At 36.4% G+C, this 17,004-nt stretch overlaps 1 protein-coding gene across 1 annotated transcript; it reads right to left on the bottom strand.

Annotated features, from left to right (window-relative positions):
* Window positions 1-14,288: 14,288 nt before the first annotated feature.
* Window positions 14,289-15,106, bottom strand: LOC110679401. The gene is made up of 2 exons (XM_021853884.1): window positions 14,876-15,106; window positions 14,289-14,804 (listed from the first exon to the last, which is right to left on the bottom strand). Exons 1-2 carry the CDS (start codon window positions 15,048-15,050, stop codon window positions 14,497-14,499), a joined length of 483 nt encoding a protein of 160 aa, XP_021709576.1. The 5' UTR covers window positions 15,051-15,106; the 3' UTR covers window positions 14,289-14,496.
* Window positions 15,107-17,004: the final 1,898 nt, after the last annotated feature.

Genomic DNA, 17,004 nt, shown 5'->3' with positions numbered 1-17,004 from the left:
AAGTAGTGCGGGATCGGAACAAGTTCGTCGATTGGTTTGATTTTTTTTCGCTGGAGCAAAGCCCCGCGGAGAGTATTGACAATTATTTGTGCCGTGTGAAATCGCTTGCTAAACTGTGTAAATTCGGTGATTTGGAAGAGGATATGATCAAATACAAGCTTGCTACCTCGATCAAGTGGATGAAGCTTCGATCTAAGTTAATCACAACCCAAAACTTGACGGAAGCACACGCCGTGGATTTGTGTCGTGCCGAAGAAATCACCGAGAGGCATCCGGTAACAGTGGGCCATGCAAGCGCAGAAGTGAACATGGTGAAGAAAAGCAAAATGAGATGTAAATTCTGTGGCAGCAAGCATGACTTTTCCAAAGGTGCTTGTCCGGCACTTGGAAAAAAATGCAATCGTTGTGGTGGGAAGAATCACTTTGAAAAAGTGTGCAAGGCAGAGCGAAAGAAGAAATTGAAGAAGAAGCTCCGAGTGAAGAAAGTGCGTGAGGATGCCAGCTCTGATAGTGAATCTTCGGAGAGCAGCGACAGTGAAAATTCCGAGTCGTCCGCTAGTGAGAGTTTGTCCATCGGAAAAATCGTTGATAAGTCTGGTGGGGGTGGCCATGTAACCGCCGATTTGGAGCTGAAGCTGGCTGGTCAGTGGCAGTCAGTAAAATGCGAATTGGATACAGGTGCAAACACAAGCCTCGTTGGACGAAACTGGCTGGAGACCATGATTGGACGTGACAAGTTTGAACTCAAACCATCAGCATACCGTCTTCAAGGTTTCGGCGGCAGCAACATTCCAGTAATTGGGCAAGTAAAACTTCCATGTCGGAGAAAAGGCCGTAAGTACAACCTTGTTTTACAAGTAGTGGATGTCAAACATGGACCACTTCTCTCAGCAAACGTTTGCCGAATTCTTGGTTTCGTAAAATTCTGTAACTCGGTCAGTTTCATTGCACCGAAAACGGAACAAGAACTGCTGAACGTGTACCGTGTGAAAGCGCAGGAGATCATTAAGCAGCACGAGGACGTTTTCCACGGTATCGGTAAATTTGCTGGTGCTGTAACTTTGGAAATCCGACCAGATGTTCCACCTTCAATTCAGCCACCTCGGAGAGTGCCGATTGCGCTGAGGGAGAAACTTAAAGTAGAGTTGCGCAATCTGGAGCGTGATGGGCTGATTGTGAAGGAGAATCAGCATACCGACTGGGTCAGTAATATCGTGTTGGTGAAACGTAAGGAACAAAAGTCGGAATCGATCCGTATCTGTCTCGATCCAATCCCGTTGAATGTAGCGCTCAAACGTCCGCATATGCAGTTCACCACCATCGATGAAATCTTGCCGGAATTGGGAAAGGCGAAGGTGTTTTCAACAGCGGATGTTCGTAAAGGTTTCTGGCATGTGCTGTTGGACGAGAAAAGTAGCCGATTGACAACGTTTTGGACTCCGTTTGGCCGGTATCGGTGGACTCGTCTACCATTTGGGATCGCTCCAGCTCCGGACATTTTCCAAATGAAACTGCAAGAAGTTATTCAAGGACTGCAGGGTGTAGAATGCGTTGCAGATGATTTGCTGATTTACGGCTCAGGCGACACGTTAGAGGAAGCTCTGGAGAACCACACTTTCTGCTTGGAGAAGCTGTTGGTTCGCCTGAACGAATGCAACGTAAAGTTGAATATCAGCAAGCTCAAGTTGTGTGAAACGTCGGTAAAGTTCTACGGACACATGCTGACAGACAAAGGAATTCAACCAGACGAGGGTAAGATTGCAACCATCAAGAATTTTCCGCGGCCGACAGATCGAAAGCAACTTCAGAGGTTTGTCGGCATGGTAAATTACCTCAGTCGTTTCATACCCAATCTCAGCGCTGACTTCACCATTCTCCGGCGGCTAATTTCGGAAAAAGAAGATTGGGTATGGTCGGAAAAGGAAGATGAAGAATTTGATCGTGTAAAAAGGCTAGTAGCAGACACTAAGACGTTGCAATACTACAATATGAACGAACCGATAGTCATCGAGTGTGACGCTAGTTCTTATGGTTTGGGTGCAGCTATCTTCCAGAGTCATGGAGTAATTGGATATGCTTCACGTACACTGACAGCTACCGAGAAGAACTACGCACAAATCGAAAAGGAGTTGCTCGCTATCCTTTTCGCCTGTGTACGTTTTGACCAGTTAATTGTTGGAAACCCTAAAACTACTGTTAAAACGGATCACAAACCGTTGGTCAGCGTATTTCGAAAGCCATTACTATCAGCACCACGGCGTCTGCAGCATATGTTGCTGAATCTACAGCGTTACCGATTGACGATAGAGTTCGTGACCGGAAAAGAGAACGTAGTGGCTGACGCAATATCCAGAGCTCCGTTCGATGAAAATCTTGCCGACGACAAGTTCAACAAACGGGATATTTTCCGAGTCTTTCGGGAAATCGAAGAAGTTAACATCTCCAGTTTCCTGAAAGTGAAGGACGCGCAACTAAACGAGATCATCGTAGAGACAGAGTCGGACCCTTCGTTGCAGCAGATCATGCAATTTATTCAAAATGGCTGGCCGTCATCGGTAAACCAAGTCCCAGACTGCGCCAAAATGTTTTTTAAGTACAGACACGAACTAAGCACGCAAGAAGGAATCATCTATCGTTACGACAGAATTGTGGTACCTTATTCGCTACGTCGGAAATTAACAGAAAAAGTTCATGTTAGCCACAATGGAATAGAAGCGACCTTAAAGTTGGCACGCGCCAATCTTTTCTGGCCTGGCATGAGTGCCCAGATTAAGGAAGTCGTCACAAAATGCAGCATCTGTGCTAAATTTCAGCCATCTCAAGCTCCAGCCCCGATGCAAAGCCACCCTATTCCGGTGTATCCATTTCAGTTGGTGTCAATGGACGTGTTCTTCGCAGACTACCAAGGAAAGAGCTGCAAATTTCTTGTTACCGTTGACCACTATTCGGATTTTTTCGAAGTTGACCTCCTGAAAGATTTAACGCCGAAGTCGACGATTGCTGCATGCAAATCCAACTTTTCGCGATACGGAAAACCTCAACAAGTTATTTCGGACAACGGAACAAATTTTATCAACAGAGAATGGAGACAATTTGCAAGAGACTGGGATTTCTGCCATTCAACATCGGCTCCCCATCATCAGCAAGCTAACGGAAAAGCTGAAGCAGCCGTGAAAATAGCGAAAAGATTATTGAAGAAGGCAGAGGAAGCTGAAAGCGATTTTTGGTACGCATTATTGCATTGGAGAAACGTGCCGAATAAAGTTGGTTCCAGCCCGGCAGTACGGCTGTTTTCAAGAAACACTCGCTGTAGCATACCGATGTCTACAGATGGTCTAAAGCGAAAACTTGTAACTGGAGTACCAGAAGCAATTGAAGAAAGAAGAAGAAAAGCAAAGTTCCAGTACGATCGAAAAACCAGAAATCTTCCGCAGTTGGAAACAGGATCCGCAGTCTATGTACAACTAAACCCAGAAGTCACCAAGAAGTGGACACCTGCGAGAGTCAGTAACAAGTTGAATGAGCGATCGTATGTTGTAGACGTACATGGTGCACAATATCGACGTGATCTAGTGCACTTGAAACCACGTAATGAACCTGAAACGCCTGAAGTGAGTACCAATCCAGCTATTGCTTCAAACGTCGAAGCAACTGTTCCAGAAAGGTCGAGTAGTGATTTGCAGTTGCCGATACCTAATGACGAGGTGGATACGAGCGTACCTACTACCATTACTCCGGAACTGATCTCAACACCGAAGCCGTCAAAGACTACGAGAATTTCCAGATCATCTTGTGATCCAATAATCGAGGAGGGTAAAAATGTTAGATCTAAGAGAAATGTCAAATTACCAGTTCGTTTCAAAGATTACTGTCTTGAATAATTTCTTTTTTATAAAACAGGGAGGATGTTGCATTATGTAGTTATTGAACGCCACATGAGAATGTAATTTGTCAACGACCCTTTTGTACGTCATTCATTACGCGCGCATTCCTCTCCATTGACTAGTTTTCCATTCATTCTGTATCCGAGTGCGTATCAGTAAGAACGTTGAATAAAGCTAGTTTGTAAACCGTTTCCCGAAATATTTTATTTGATGACCAAATAAAACAATTTCTGAGAGAATGTTTGAATAAGCTGGGAATGTGGATAGAGAACCAAAAATGCCTACATTACGAGTATTCTAGATATTCAGAATTAGTTTAAGATTAAAGTATTTTATTCCTTTGTTTATGAATTATTGGTTACTGCTTTGGATTTCTGGAAGAATTTCCGGACAAACTTGGAATGTTGATAAGAAATTCAGAAAATACTTCTGAGCGAATTGAGGTTCAAATATAACCTTAAGAATATTTTCCAATATTTGATGAGTCCTTATTCTAAAATATTCTTTGGAAACATTTGGTCAAAGTTGAATGTTGAAAACAAATGTCTAGATTATTTTTAAAGGGTTTAAGACAAATCTCAGAAATATCTTTCTAATTCGTTAAAATATTTTTCCAGACGCATTAATCACTCACCGAATCTTTAGGTATTTTGTCAGAATACACCGCTTTCTTTAAATAACTTGAAACATATTTTCAAATGTTCTCATTCCTTTCAAATATTCTCCTAGATTTTTCGTCCTCTCACCAATTAACAAAATCTAAAGACCTGTATTCCTTAAAAAAAATCAAGAATCGGAGAGTACCATGTAATTCTCAAGCGTTCCTATATCTTGTAAATATTATCCTAAGAGTTGTTATCATTCATAAATCATCCGAAAATATTCTAAAAACACCACGTTATTCACAAACAACTAAAAATTATCCAAAAAAATTTCATAAGCCTAAAACATTCTTATATCCCCCAAATATCTAACCTATAGTTTTAAACATACATCAAAAATAGAGATAATCTCGTATTCTTCAAAAAACTCTGAAATAATCTTCACACTTCCATATTTATTTCTCTCAATATTACTCTCAGAAGATTTCATTAGGTACCAATAATTTGAAAATATTGTAATTTTTTGTAACATTTAAAAATAATGTCAAAATTATCCTTCCTATCATCTTCAGAGTTTCCCAACCGGTGGGCTGTGGACCCCTAGGAGGCCGTGCAGATTTCTCAGGGGGTCCGCGAAGCTGTTTTAAATAAGTGTCATTTTTGAATTGATAAGTAAATAAGAGGAATTTTTAACATCGCTTGTTTTGCAAGTGATCGTTATTTAAAAGGACTCGATCCCATCATTTTTCTACTTGGCATTACGTGCTCACTTGGACAGAGCCTGATGCTCAGCTTAGTGTTCTTATGAGCACTTTCACAGTTATTAACTGAGGGCTTTCTTTGCCAAAGTTGTCATTTTCGCATTCGTATATCGTGTGGCAGGTACAATGATACTATATGCCCAGGGAAGTCAAGGAAATTTCTTTTACGAAAAGAACCTGGACCGACCGGGAATCGAACCCAGATACCTTCAGCATGGATTTGCTTTGTAGCCGTGCACTCTAACCACTCGGCTAAGGGAGACCCCATCAATCGTTTAAATTAAAAATGGTTGAAGAGAAATGGAACGTTGTGAAACAGGACACAGAATCCAAAACAAACACGTTTTTTAGTTGTGCTTAGGGTAACTACAAGTTCAAATTAAAAATAAGCCCCGATGGTTTGCATTGAGTATCGTTCAAATTATCGGGATGCGCAGTACAACTTTACCTCACAAAATTTGCATGTTTTTTTAGTGCAAACTAGAAAACAGAATGATGCTATAGCATTGTTATTAGAAAATTCCTGGCATATTTTCCTTGGCCTAATTCTCATCAGATTTCACCAGCTTCTTGGTGAGATCCTCGAATAGCTTCTGAGCAGTTCCTCAGCGATATTGAAAGGATTTGAAAAAAAAACAAAATGAGATTCTTCACTATTTCCATCAGGATAATTCTTGACGGATATCGGACAAGATATTTGTAGAGTTTATGATGAAAAGTTTTACGAATTATTCCAATGGCTGTTATCTGGTTCCTTAAAAGCTCATTAGAAAAGTATTTTAGTATATTCGAAGCAGCTTGCAGAGATGGAATCATTAGATATTTTGATTTTGCGGATTTTTGTAGAAGCCTTGGGTAAACCCCAAATAATATTTCACATCTTGTAAAATAAATTTACAACGTTTCTCGGATTAATCTTGATTGTGGGTACTCTTGTAAAAACTTCTGTTGGTAGTTTTTGATGAAATCTTCTCAACCAACTGATTTTTGTTGGATTGTGGTATGATCATTTAGAAATTTCTTATCAAACGTTACTAAGATGTTTGAATGACTCTTGGTAAGATTTTTAGTGAACTTCGAATAGTGTTGGAAGAATTCTTGCATCGCCTGTGGTGGGTTACAGACAAAACATTCAGGTGAGTTTTTGAAAGGTATATGTTGATTCATAATGAATATTTCAAAAGTTTTCAAAAGCTTTCGGTGCTGATGATCTCTCAATCACTTTTAGAGGTCCGCGGAAAAGATTGAAGAAATTCACAGTGAATCTGAAGTATTCCCATGTTGCACATAATAATAATTATGTGATAAAAATTCGTTAATAAACTTTTCCAGTATTTCTTTATATTTGCAAAAATCATATATGTCACTGCCAGAATCATTTGTTCAGTATTCCTGAGCATTCACTACTAATCCAGAAAACAACATAGAAAATCCGATTATTCTCAGACTGTCTTATGTTACTTAAATGATCCCCAGTATTTGTAAATCGACCAAAAGTGGAAAGGAAATCTCAGTATTTTTCGTTGTCCTAAACAGTTCCTCCATTTTTAGAAACAATTTGCTTCTCGTATGTATTTCTTGGTTGTACTCAAAACTAACAGTTTTGAATTTATAGCCATTGAATTTCTAAGAATATAATCTAATCTGATCTACCATGAACAAACTTGTTGCAAATTATTGATACTCACATTAATAAATCCTTTACAGAGTAAATCGATTTGCACAAAATAGAAGTTACGCTCACGCTTCAACGCAATGCAAATAGCGAGTATAGCCACTATTTCTATACACTTGCAAATGAGGATTTTGTAGAGCCAAACAAATTGACATCGGTTGTACGGATGCAACAGGCAAACGAGGACAGAAGGAATGATGCCAACTCTCTCATTGCATCAATCCGCCAGTCTATGGCTAAAATGTGTTTGCTGCTGCAGGAATCTGTTCAAATATCCCACCCGTCCTTGATGATTTTCTTTCTCCGTTTTGTGCCGTTCGTAATCGACCGAGCAAACCGGTCATCTGCTGCTGGTTTCTTGTTTTACACATACACGCATGCGTATGATACTACTGGGTGATGAAAATTTCCGTGGAACGCTCCCTAGAAAAATGGTAATCTCGCGAAAAACGCATTTTCCACATATAGTGTCTTCGGCGATTATTTTCCTTGTAAAATTCCCCATCTTTCGACGAGTTCCAAATTTTGCGTTTCCATATCAACTTTGCGAGATATCGGCGTGCAAAGCCAAAAGTTGGCTCAGGGGAAATCAAAAAAAATTCACAGGAAAATGGTAATCTCGAAAACGGAAAACATTTTCCACTAGCAAAAAAATTCAGAAGATACCTTGAACCTTCCTCTATCTTTCGACGAAAACCGATTTTGAAAATAATGAACCAAAAAAATATGAAAAATCGTGAAAGCCGAACATGGAAATCCAATCCAGTTTCGCCTTAAGGTAGGCAATTTCCAAAGGGAATTTTACGTTCTTAACAGTAATTCGGTAATGTTGCCTAATTGAGCATACTTTTGAAAGTTTTGACAACGGAATCGTTTTCGGCGATGCCATTTTTAGTAAGAACCGCATTTTACTTGCTCATATCGTTTGCAGAACTTATGTGAGACATGAATCTTCGGTAGTGTAATCCTTAACAATTGAAATCGTTGTTTGGAAAAGTTGCCAAATTTACGCATAAGGTAAAAGCAATTTTCGAAAAAATCTTCATTTTTATTAGTTCATTAATATAAGAAAGAGAAGTACCATTCATGATTTGTAAATGTTCCATCAATAAATGATAATACGAACTTTTTACGGGATAAGTCATTCCGATCAGTTTTACCCCGCTGATCAATGATACCCCGGCACTATGGGCCAGAAATCAAAATTTCGCGACAAAATTCCAAACACCTCCAAAATGGACAAACATCAACCTAAAAGTAGTACAAACTTAAGAATGCATGAAAAAGTCATGTTTGGGATGACTGAAATGCATTTAGAATTGAATTAAGAATATTTGTAAGGATTATGCATGTTTGGAAAAATATGTTAATTAGGACATTATTAATCAAACTTCGCCCATATTTCAAATTACAAAATACATAGTACATTTTCAAAGATATGATTCATACATTTCAAAGTATTTTGAAGATACATTTTAAAGATTCTCAAAATAGTTGAAAAATACCTGTACAATGTGATTGTTGTTAAATGTTCCAAAATGTAGCTGTTTGGAATGCATTGGCAACTGTTTATTTAATATATTTATTGGTTTTCACAGTACATTTGTATTTAATTAATAATTTGTTCTATTAAGATTTTATAACGCATTGTTTTCACTGTACATCACCTATGACAAAGTCATAAAACCATCAAAGAGTCATATTGACATGGTCCAAAATGGAACAAGATAATATAAATTACATTTTTGTTGATGCTATGCTGTTTTTAAAGGTAACAATTCACATTTTTGAAGCTTTTAAATCAAAATCACTTTTGAAACATTATTGTCAGAAATATTTTAGCTGTTATGGGGCCTTACTTGATGTGTTAAAACATCAGATCATCTGGTTTACACCAGTTTATGGAATCTATTATATGATTACGTGCAGCAAATTGCTATATGAGAAATCAGATTTATTTAAATTGAAATGAATTAAGTAGACCTCCTTATCTTCATTTGCTTTTAACGAAATTAGATTATTCGTTTATTTACAATCGAATAGCTCATATGATTAAACTTCTAACATTCTCCCGACATCATTACGCTTAAGTTGCCGATATTTCTGGCAGCAATTTTAAGGATTGAAGCTATTTTTTTTTATTTTCTTCATTAATGGTGGTTGACCTGGTCGTTTAGTGCAGTCTTTTCATTTTTATTTCCTTTTACTTTTTTATACTGTATTTATCTGATATTCCAACGTAGTAAAGGGAGATAGTGCAGGAGGTTGGTTAAGCAACATTTTTTTATGTTTCTATTTCTTTTATAATCCATTAGAAAATATCAAGTCACTCTCAGTAAACCATCAAACTCAAAAACGGGTAGATTTTCGATGTTTCTACTTGATTTTTAAAAATGTTGTTAAATGTTTTACCAAAAATTCAATCATGGTTGAAAAGTAATCAGCTGATTTTGTATGATTTTGTTTAGAAAATTTCTACTGAATGTCTATATTTGATTGAAGCCATTGCGATTTGTACAAAAACATAACAATTTAAACCGTTTCATATTTCTTTAAAAGCCTATTATTTTTATCAGGATGTTGTCCAGAAACCACGCATAAGTCCCTATATTGGGAATTTCAAACAGATTCATCTGTTATGGTCTTATCATACCATACAAGTCATGGCCTCGAAGAAAATAAGAATAATTATTTTTTTTTGTATTTTTTCAACTGATTCAACCTGAATTTTGAATAGTCCATGAACGGAAACTTGCTAAAAAGTAGTGGATTATGACTACTTCAGTTGCTTTAATACCAATCAAACTTATTTGATTTGTTAATTGTTTGAACAGCAGCGAAGTTATAAATATAGAATTAAAAAATCGACTAAATATCGCATGTACTTGAACCGATGTATCTCGGCCATCCGCAAATATATGCAAAAACTTTTGGTAGCACATGAAAGAGTGGAGTCTAAACTTCCCCGTCAAACTGGTTGCAAGTCGAATACGGTCGAATACCTTAACTTTTAAGGTGAGCTAGTAAAAATATAGTAAATTTTATCTGTAAATTGTAAAATCAATACTTAAATTTTAAATTAACGTTATTGTTATACCAGGCATGTAAAGTGCACATAATTTGCTTTCCGAAAATGTACACACAATAATTTTTCTTGCCATGTTTCCCCTTGAACCAATTTTTTTTTATGATTGGCTGAAATTTAAGTATTTCAGTTTAGACAATATTCACCTCCATAAAGTGCAATGAAAGAATGTAATTAATCAAATAAGATAGTTGGTATCACATATGTTCTCAATAATGAGAAATTCATCTCAATAATTGATTTTATTGAAAAAAGGTTTTTGGACTTTTGTCGCGAAATTTTGATTTCTGGCCCATAGTGCCCGGATTACGGTACCGTTTTTGTAATCTAAGTCAGAAATTTCCATATAGGGTAGAAGCACCAGTTTTGGCCATAGGCCAGTTGTTAGCCATAGGGGATTATACACCGTTTTACTAATCAGCATAAAACCTTTTGTGTTTAGTTGATCACATTCACATGATAGAGCTACATTCATTTATTCGTCCAAATTGATTCAAAACATAAGAAAAACAATTAATTTTCTCTATAATTTTAACTCCCGTACACCTAATTTGGCCAAGCCACTCCTAATTTGGCCACTCTCATGAGAAATCAGTGCGATTGGCCAATATAGGAACCAAAGTTAAATCTCTGGCCGAAACTGGTTCCGTTAGCCTATATTGACCAACCGGATTTTCAAAGCAAAAAATTGGCTATAGCTCAGTTTTGATATTTTACACACATAATATGAATTGAAAGCTTGCATTTGACATATTTGTAGCATAAAAACGGCTTCCCATTTAATTGTTATTGACATTTTCTCTTAGGCTGGCCAAAACCGGTGCTTTTACCCTAGCATTAAACGCCTAGAGGTATGCAATACCCTATAATTGTTGCGTAATGCATTCAATTTTGTTCAACCGACTTTCGATTATATGAAAAATAATATATCCATACAGAATTAATCGTTTGGCAATCTATCAAGTGCAATCGATAGCTAGGATGTCAGTACTTGTTTTAAAAATATAAATTTTAATTTTTTGAAATATAATGCATAAATATTGAAGTTTTCTTCGAAAAAACTATCAAAGTTACCCCGTTTTACTGTATCTCTAAATAACCTTAAAATATAGTTAATTCGACCGGACAAATTATTACGAGCACTATATTTTGTTCTCTTGAGTATTTAAAAGTATTCCTAATCTTTCGATTTTTTCCTAATAAAAATGAAGAGTTCGCTAGGCAAATAAATTTAAGGTAAGGATGAAACAAAGCCACATATGTTGAAGCATATATCTCACCTTACTTATTCAATTTTTAGTCGACTAGATAACTAATGATACATTAGAAGCTCTTATAAATAAAGCATGTTTTTAAAAATATTTGGGTTTATTGATTCATTATTCAGTAGCTGAAGAAAATTATGTATCCAATATGTTCGAGTCAGACACGAATGCCGCTCAGATATGTGGTAATAGTAGTTTACGCAACAAGTTGCAGAAATATGGTTTTACAACACGAGTCGTAAATTTATCCAACGAGGCTTGCCGAGCTGAATAATTACGACGAGTGCTGTAAAAAACGAGTTCCGCAGCGAGTTGCGTAGTAGAAGTTTACGGAACAAGTTGCAGAATGATGATTTTTACAGCAAGAGTCGTGTCGAGGACAATTACGACGATTGCTGTTAAAATCGATTTCTGCAACGAGTTACGTACAACATTTTTTGCAATTTCGTAGAAGACCACTTGAGGGTATTAAAAATTATATCGGAATGCACTCACCATTATTTTACAATTTCTGAAAAAAATGTGTTATGATTCATTACTCAACTCATAACAGTTGCGTAATGAGAAAGCGTTGCGTAATGAATCATTATAGCACTGGTTTCAGTTGCGTAATGACTAGTCCCGCACTGCATACTTCAGTGCAGGAAAGTAGGCCGTTTCATGACAGATTGGCGTGATGAAAAACAGACTATTACGATGAGAAATCGCAAATAGTATCTTTAAGATGAAACATCCCGGAATCCAAAAATGGCCATCACAATGGCCGACTTGTGCCCTGTGTAGAAATAGTTGGCAAACGTTTATGATCTCCTTGTTTTAAGTTTCTGCTAGTGCATCAAGCCAAAATAAAAAGTTTACTGTAGTTGGATGCGTTCTTCGCGAGATTTGTGCCTTTGAAGTTGCAGTGCAATCTTAGAAGATGATTTCAAACTGTTTCACCTTAATAAAGCATATTAACGAAATAATAATATGTTTGAGTATTTAAAACTTCTGCAAGAAGTTTTGAAACTCTGATTCTCCAAGATTACAGACGCTTGATGGAAATATCATTAACCATATCAACTTTCTACAACTTATTTTTGGTGGTTTGTAGATTAAAAGCTTGAAGAAGGTCGTTCAAAACTATTTTCCCGGTGACCACCTCAAATTCTCAGTTTTTCCCGTCTTTCTCCCGATGGATTCAAATTCCCGCCATTTTCCCGGTTCGGTCGCCACCCTGGATTTTTTTTCGACTAAGGTAACTATTCCGACAAAACCATGCAAGTTTTAAAACAATCTGTCGGGGAAAATGGGATTTCTTCAACTATAAGGGTTGCTTTCCATAATAAACTCAACCGAATTTGATTCGTTACACTATATTTAATAGCCCACATAAACTGAACGCAAACGTCACTCTCTTACAGAAAACTAAATTTGACAATGTTGGTAGTCCTGAATTTCTTTTTTTATAGAAACTCAGGCGGATTAGTGAAAGTCTTTCGCTAGGTGAGTACAGCTTTAGTAAACCAACAAAAGTTTACTGTTCTAGAAAACCCAATTTTTGCAGCTAAAACTTTTCCATTCAAAAAGTATGGAAAGATTGTCTTCGGCACAAAATTTTTAACCTTCCAATTACAAAATCTCAGCCCAAATTCCAAACGTTTTCGTATACAAATCCGAGGTACACGAATATCCGATAAATCAACGTGTTATCTTTTTGTTATTCAACAATACTCGAGTAACGTCATGAACATGGTGAGGTGAAGATGAATTGGAACTACCTCGATTGGACCAGCGAGGTAATAATCGAAATTACAGCATGATTGTTTCTTTTTTGTTCTCTAAATTTTAACTCTTCAAAATTGATATAATCAAAAGTGTATTTTAAAACAAAAAGTTGAGATATTTCAAGACATTGGTAGAAATTTTCAAAACGGTTGGCAGGCTTCACGGAGCACGATCTGAAAACCACTACATTAGAGTTAGTATTTCGACCTCAGACAAAAAACTTAGGAAAACTGAAATCCGGGCAGCTTCTCAGAGAAAAGCTATTTTTTCAAAAGTACTTCAATTCCGTTGAATTTTGTGAGTCGAATATTAGATATTATTTAAGCGTAAAGGTGTCCTTATTTTGGTGACACAAAACTGTTTTTTTATGTCAGGAAATTGCATTTTAGTTTCTCTAGGCATAAGTTTTTTGTTGATTAACGAAAATATTTCCGTTTTTTCGTTGTCTCTTCTCCATTAATATGAGAATGTCACTATGGAATGAATTCCGTCGACTATAGCGCACCCCATACCCATAGTCAAAAATGTAGTTGGAACAGCTTAACCCACATCTTCTTCTTCTTCATGGCATTATGTCGTCTTGGGTTTGATTGAGATCCCACAAAAGTATTCCGAAATATTATTTTTGAGGAGTTTATAACTTGAAATGATTTTTGAATAAAGTTCTAGTAAAAATTAAAAACAAATAATCATTTATGAAAATTGTATGGAAAAATTTCTATAAGATCTCTTGGGGAAAAGTGCGGAACAATTCTTAGAAGATTTCATTAAACAATGATTGAATGATTTCCTGACTAGTGTTCTAGAAAAAAAAATTGTAGCTTTCTGTCAGACTTCATTAACAAAAGCAGAATTAGAAATAAAATAAGATACACCGGAGAATATTGAAACAGTAGGATTAAAATGAAATGGCAAGGTATCATAGTGCAATTTTTTAATTATATGAAATTTAGCTCCAAAATCATAAAGTAACCAATCGAAACAAGCTTTTTGGGAACACAAACTTACAAAAAAAATTGACATCATGTTTCAGTATTTCTGGATTCCCACATTGTTTTGAGCGCTTAAGAGCTATGTGATTAAAATGGAATGAGCAGTGTAATGAGGGCAACTGAGAGCAATTAATAGAAATTGTTTTGCATGTGTATATAAGTTGTATTGCTGAATGGGATAAAAGCTCATAAAGTTATTATATAAAACTCATTTATTTCCCTTAAAAAAACTACCTACCTGCTTAAGTAAAATAAAATTTTGCTTAGCGGAATATCTTTTTTTTTTTTGTATTTTCAGATTTTGCTACATCAAATATAAACATGCCATTGAATGGCTGTATTCTGTATTTTTATTAAGCTTTGATTAATTCATAGTATCACATTTAGACACAGCACTATCAAATTTCTTGGAGCTGAATACATATAAATCACATTCAAAAAAGGCAAAGCATGTCATCCATGCTGCTAACCACAGTAATTTTTCAACAGGTACTGTAAAGTACAGGGTTTGTAGCAACAGTCGTCTACAACTCCTCGTTTTCCCAGCTGAAAGCCATCCGGAGCCAACTCATCGTCATTGTCTGCCACCCTTGATTTAGTTTTGTCATAGTTGGCGCCATCTTTGATGCGATAAAATGCTCTCATCCACTTGGAATCCGTGTTCATTTTTTGCATCGAACGGAGCGATTCAGGATCATTCGATTGGCCATCGAGCGCCGGTGGCAAGTTCGGGAACAAAACGTACCGGAAGTCGGCTGCTTCCATCACTCGACCTGTGGAATGAAAATTAGAGTGAAGATTTATATCACTAATTCAGAGAACAGCCTTTTGGAGCCAGGCATACGCTTGCTTGGACGAGGAGTGGGAAATATTTCGCAGTAAGCGGTGAGTGTATCCGTAAGCACTTTGCCACAGAATCTTTGGCCATCCACCGATTCGATACGACTGGAAAGGATACCGAAAACACAGAACACTAGCAACCACAACGAAACGTTGGCCTTCGTAAAGTGATAAGCCATGTCTGGTGGCAGTTTATTGGCGTTGTCTTTTCGGTCGAATGGGATCCTATCCGAGTCAGATGAAAGCTTTTATATGGCCCTGGATGCATTGCAGATGCTGTTGTTGTGCTTGTTTTGAAACCGTTGCAATGCACCGGCGATGTGGAAAATCACTGCTGACATAGTTGGAAGAAATACTGAGAATTTGTCTGATCTGAGATCTATAAATAGCTTCGCTGTTTATCACAACAGACAACTGTTTAGCATAAACCAAAAATGCAAAATAGTATCACCTTTACGCACGAGTTGAAAGGTCATCCCTCATGAACGCCAATAACAATAATAAAACATCGAGATTAATGCCTCGCACGAACTGATTGCTCGAAATGAGGCATGGCATAGTTTTCATCAATGGTATGGTTCATATAAGAGTAGTAGTACTAGTTAGTGAAAAAAAGATAGCCATTTACTCCTGATATCTTGGTAGAATTCTTGGCAGCATTTCATGCAGCGATCTTGTGAAGGATAACCAGACGAATCTATTTTTAAAATCTTTTTATTCAATCTTGATAACTACATTAGTTTAATTTTCTAAACTAATTGAAAATTGGAAGGTAATAAAGAGAAAGTCAAAAAAGTAGATTTGAGTATTATACCTTTTAATATCGCCCTTATTGCTTATCTTTTGACACGCATATTTCGACTACCACTTCTTGGGGTTTATTCACAAATTTCATAACGCTGAAAATGACCATTTTTGTCACCCACCCACCCCCTCGTAACGCATTTTGTATGAATGTTCTCTAAATTTTGTATGAGTTGTAACATTTCGGAGACACCCACCCACCCCCTCCAGCGTTATGAAATTTGTGAATGGGCCTTTGTAGCCTTCTTCAGTGTTTCTTACCATAAATTTTATAATAGAAAATCATTGAACATGTTTGAGCAGAAATAGTAAGATGAAAACGCTCAAAATTTATTTTACTTAAAAAACTACGAAAACCCTTATTTTTATCCTACTTGCCTGTTAATCGAAACCCATGGCTATGGCATGTAATTTTTCAGACATGAAATTTATTGTAGAAGTCAAGTCAACATGCCAACAAGAAAATATGAGAAATCCTAGGTTTTGAACCTTTTCAAAATCAACATTTTATGTAATCTCCAAGATTCCCATAAGCATAAATAGTAATTTTAGATTACAGTCAAAATCATTTAACAATTTTTGAAAACATTCTTTATTTTTATTTTTTTTTAAGCCTGTTTGCCTGTAAATCAGAACACAATGCGATGATTAACGTAACGGTTTTTGTATGAATATTTTTCAAATTTTGTATGAGCCGTACAACATCAGGACACCTACCCACAGCGTTATGAAATTTGTGAATAAGACCTAAACATGTTCACTGGATGTCTACTACAAATTTTATGCTTATTTTATGCTTTATGCTTATATTTCATTGATTTTATTTCTGATTTACAGGTAAACTTCAAAACAAGAGACTTTTTTAAGTAAAAGAAGTTTTTAATGTGTTCCAGAGTTCTTCTTTCTGCTCAAACAACAACAACAACAACAACAACAACGACATGTTGTCATTTTGAAACATGTCTAAAGGTGAAACAGTTTTGAATCCAGCTTCCAAAATTGCACTAAAACTTCAAAGGCACTAATCCTGCGAAGGAAGCATCTAACAACAGTGAACTTTTTATTTTGGCATTGAGCACTAGCAGAAAGCTTAAAATAAGAAGATCAGGAATGATTTCCTACTATTTCTTCATTTTAGAGCCCTTGAAAACGTGCGTAGGGGCTCAAGTCGGCCATTGCGAAGGTCATCTTTGTATATTTAATTTAAACTAATAAATTTTTCCTTAGTTTTTTAGTAAAAGTAAAAAAAAAATTTTTTTGGTTCTATTCAGTACCGTAAAACGGGGTAACTTTGATAATGCGGGTAACTTTGATAGTGCGAGACCCACA

The sequence above is a fragment of the Aedes aegypti genome, chromosome 3 (assembly GCF_002204515.2).
Source record: "Aedes aegypti strain LVP_AGWG chromosome 3, AaegL5.0 Primary Assembly, whole genome shotgun sequence".
Taxonomy (NCBI): Eukaryota; Metazoa; Arthropoda; class Insecta; order Diptera; family Culicidae; genus Aedes; species Aedes aegypti.
Note: the sequence above shows the minus strand (reverse complement) of the source record. Positions and strands in the feature narration are given on the sequence as shown.

What these genes read in the sequence shown, in the direction of transcription:
- LOC110679401 (XM_021853884.1), bottom strand. Translation starts at nt 15,050, where the DNA reads ATGGCTTATCACTTTACGAAGGCCAACGTTTCGTTGTGGTTGCTAGTG. An exon ending in CACTCCTCGTCCAAGCAAGC is followed by an intron (nt 14,805 to 14,875) that starts GTATGCCTGGCT and finishes TTCATTCCACAG; the next exon opens with GTCGAGTGATGGAAGCAGCC.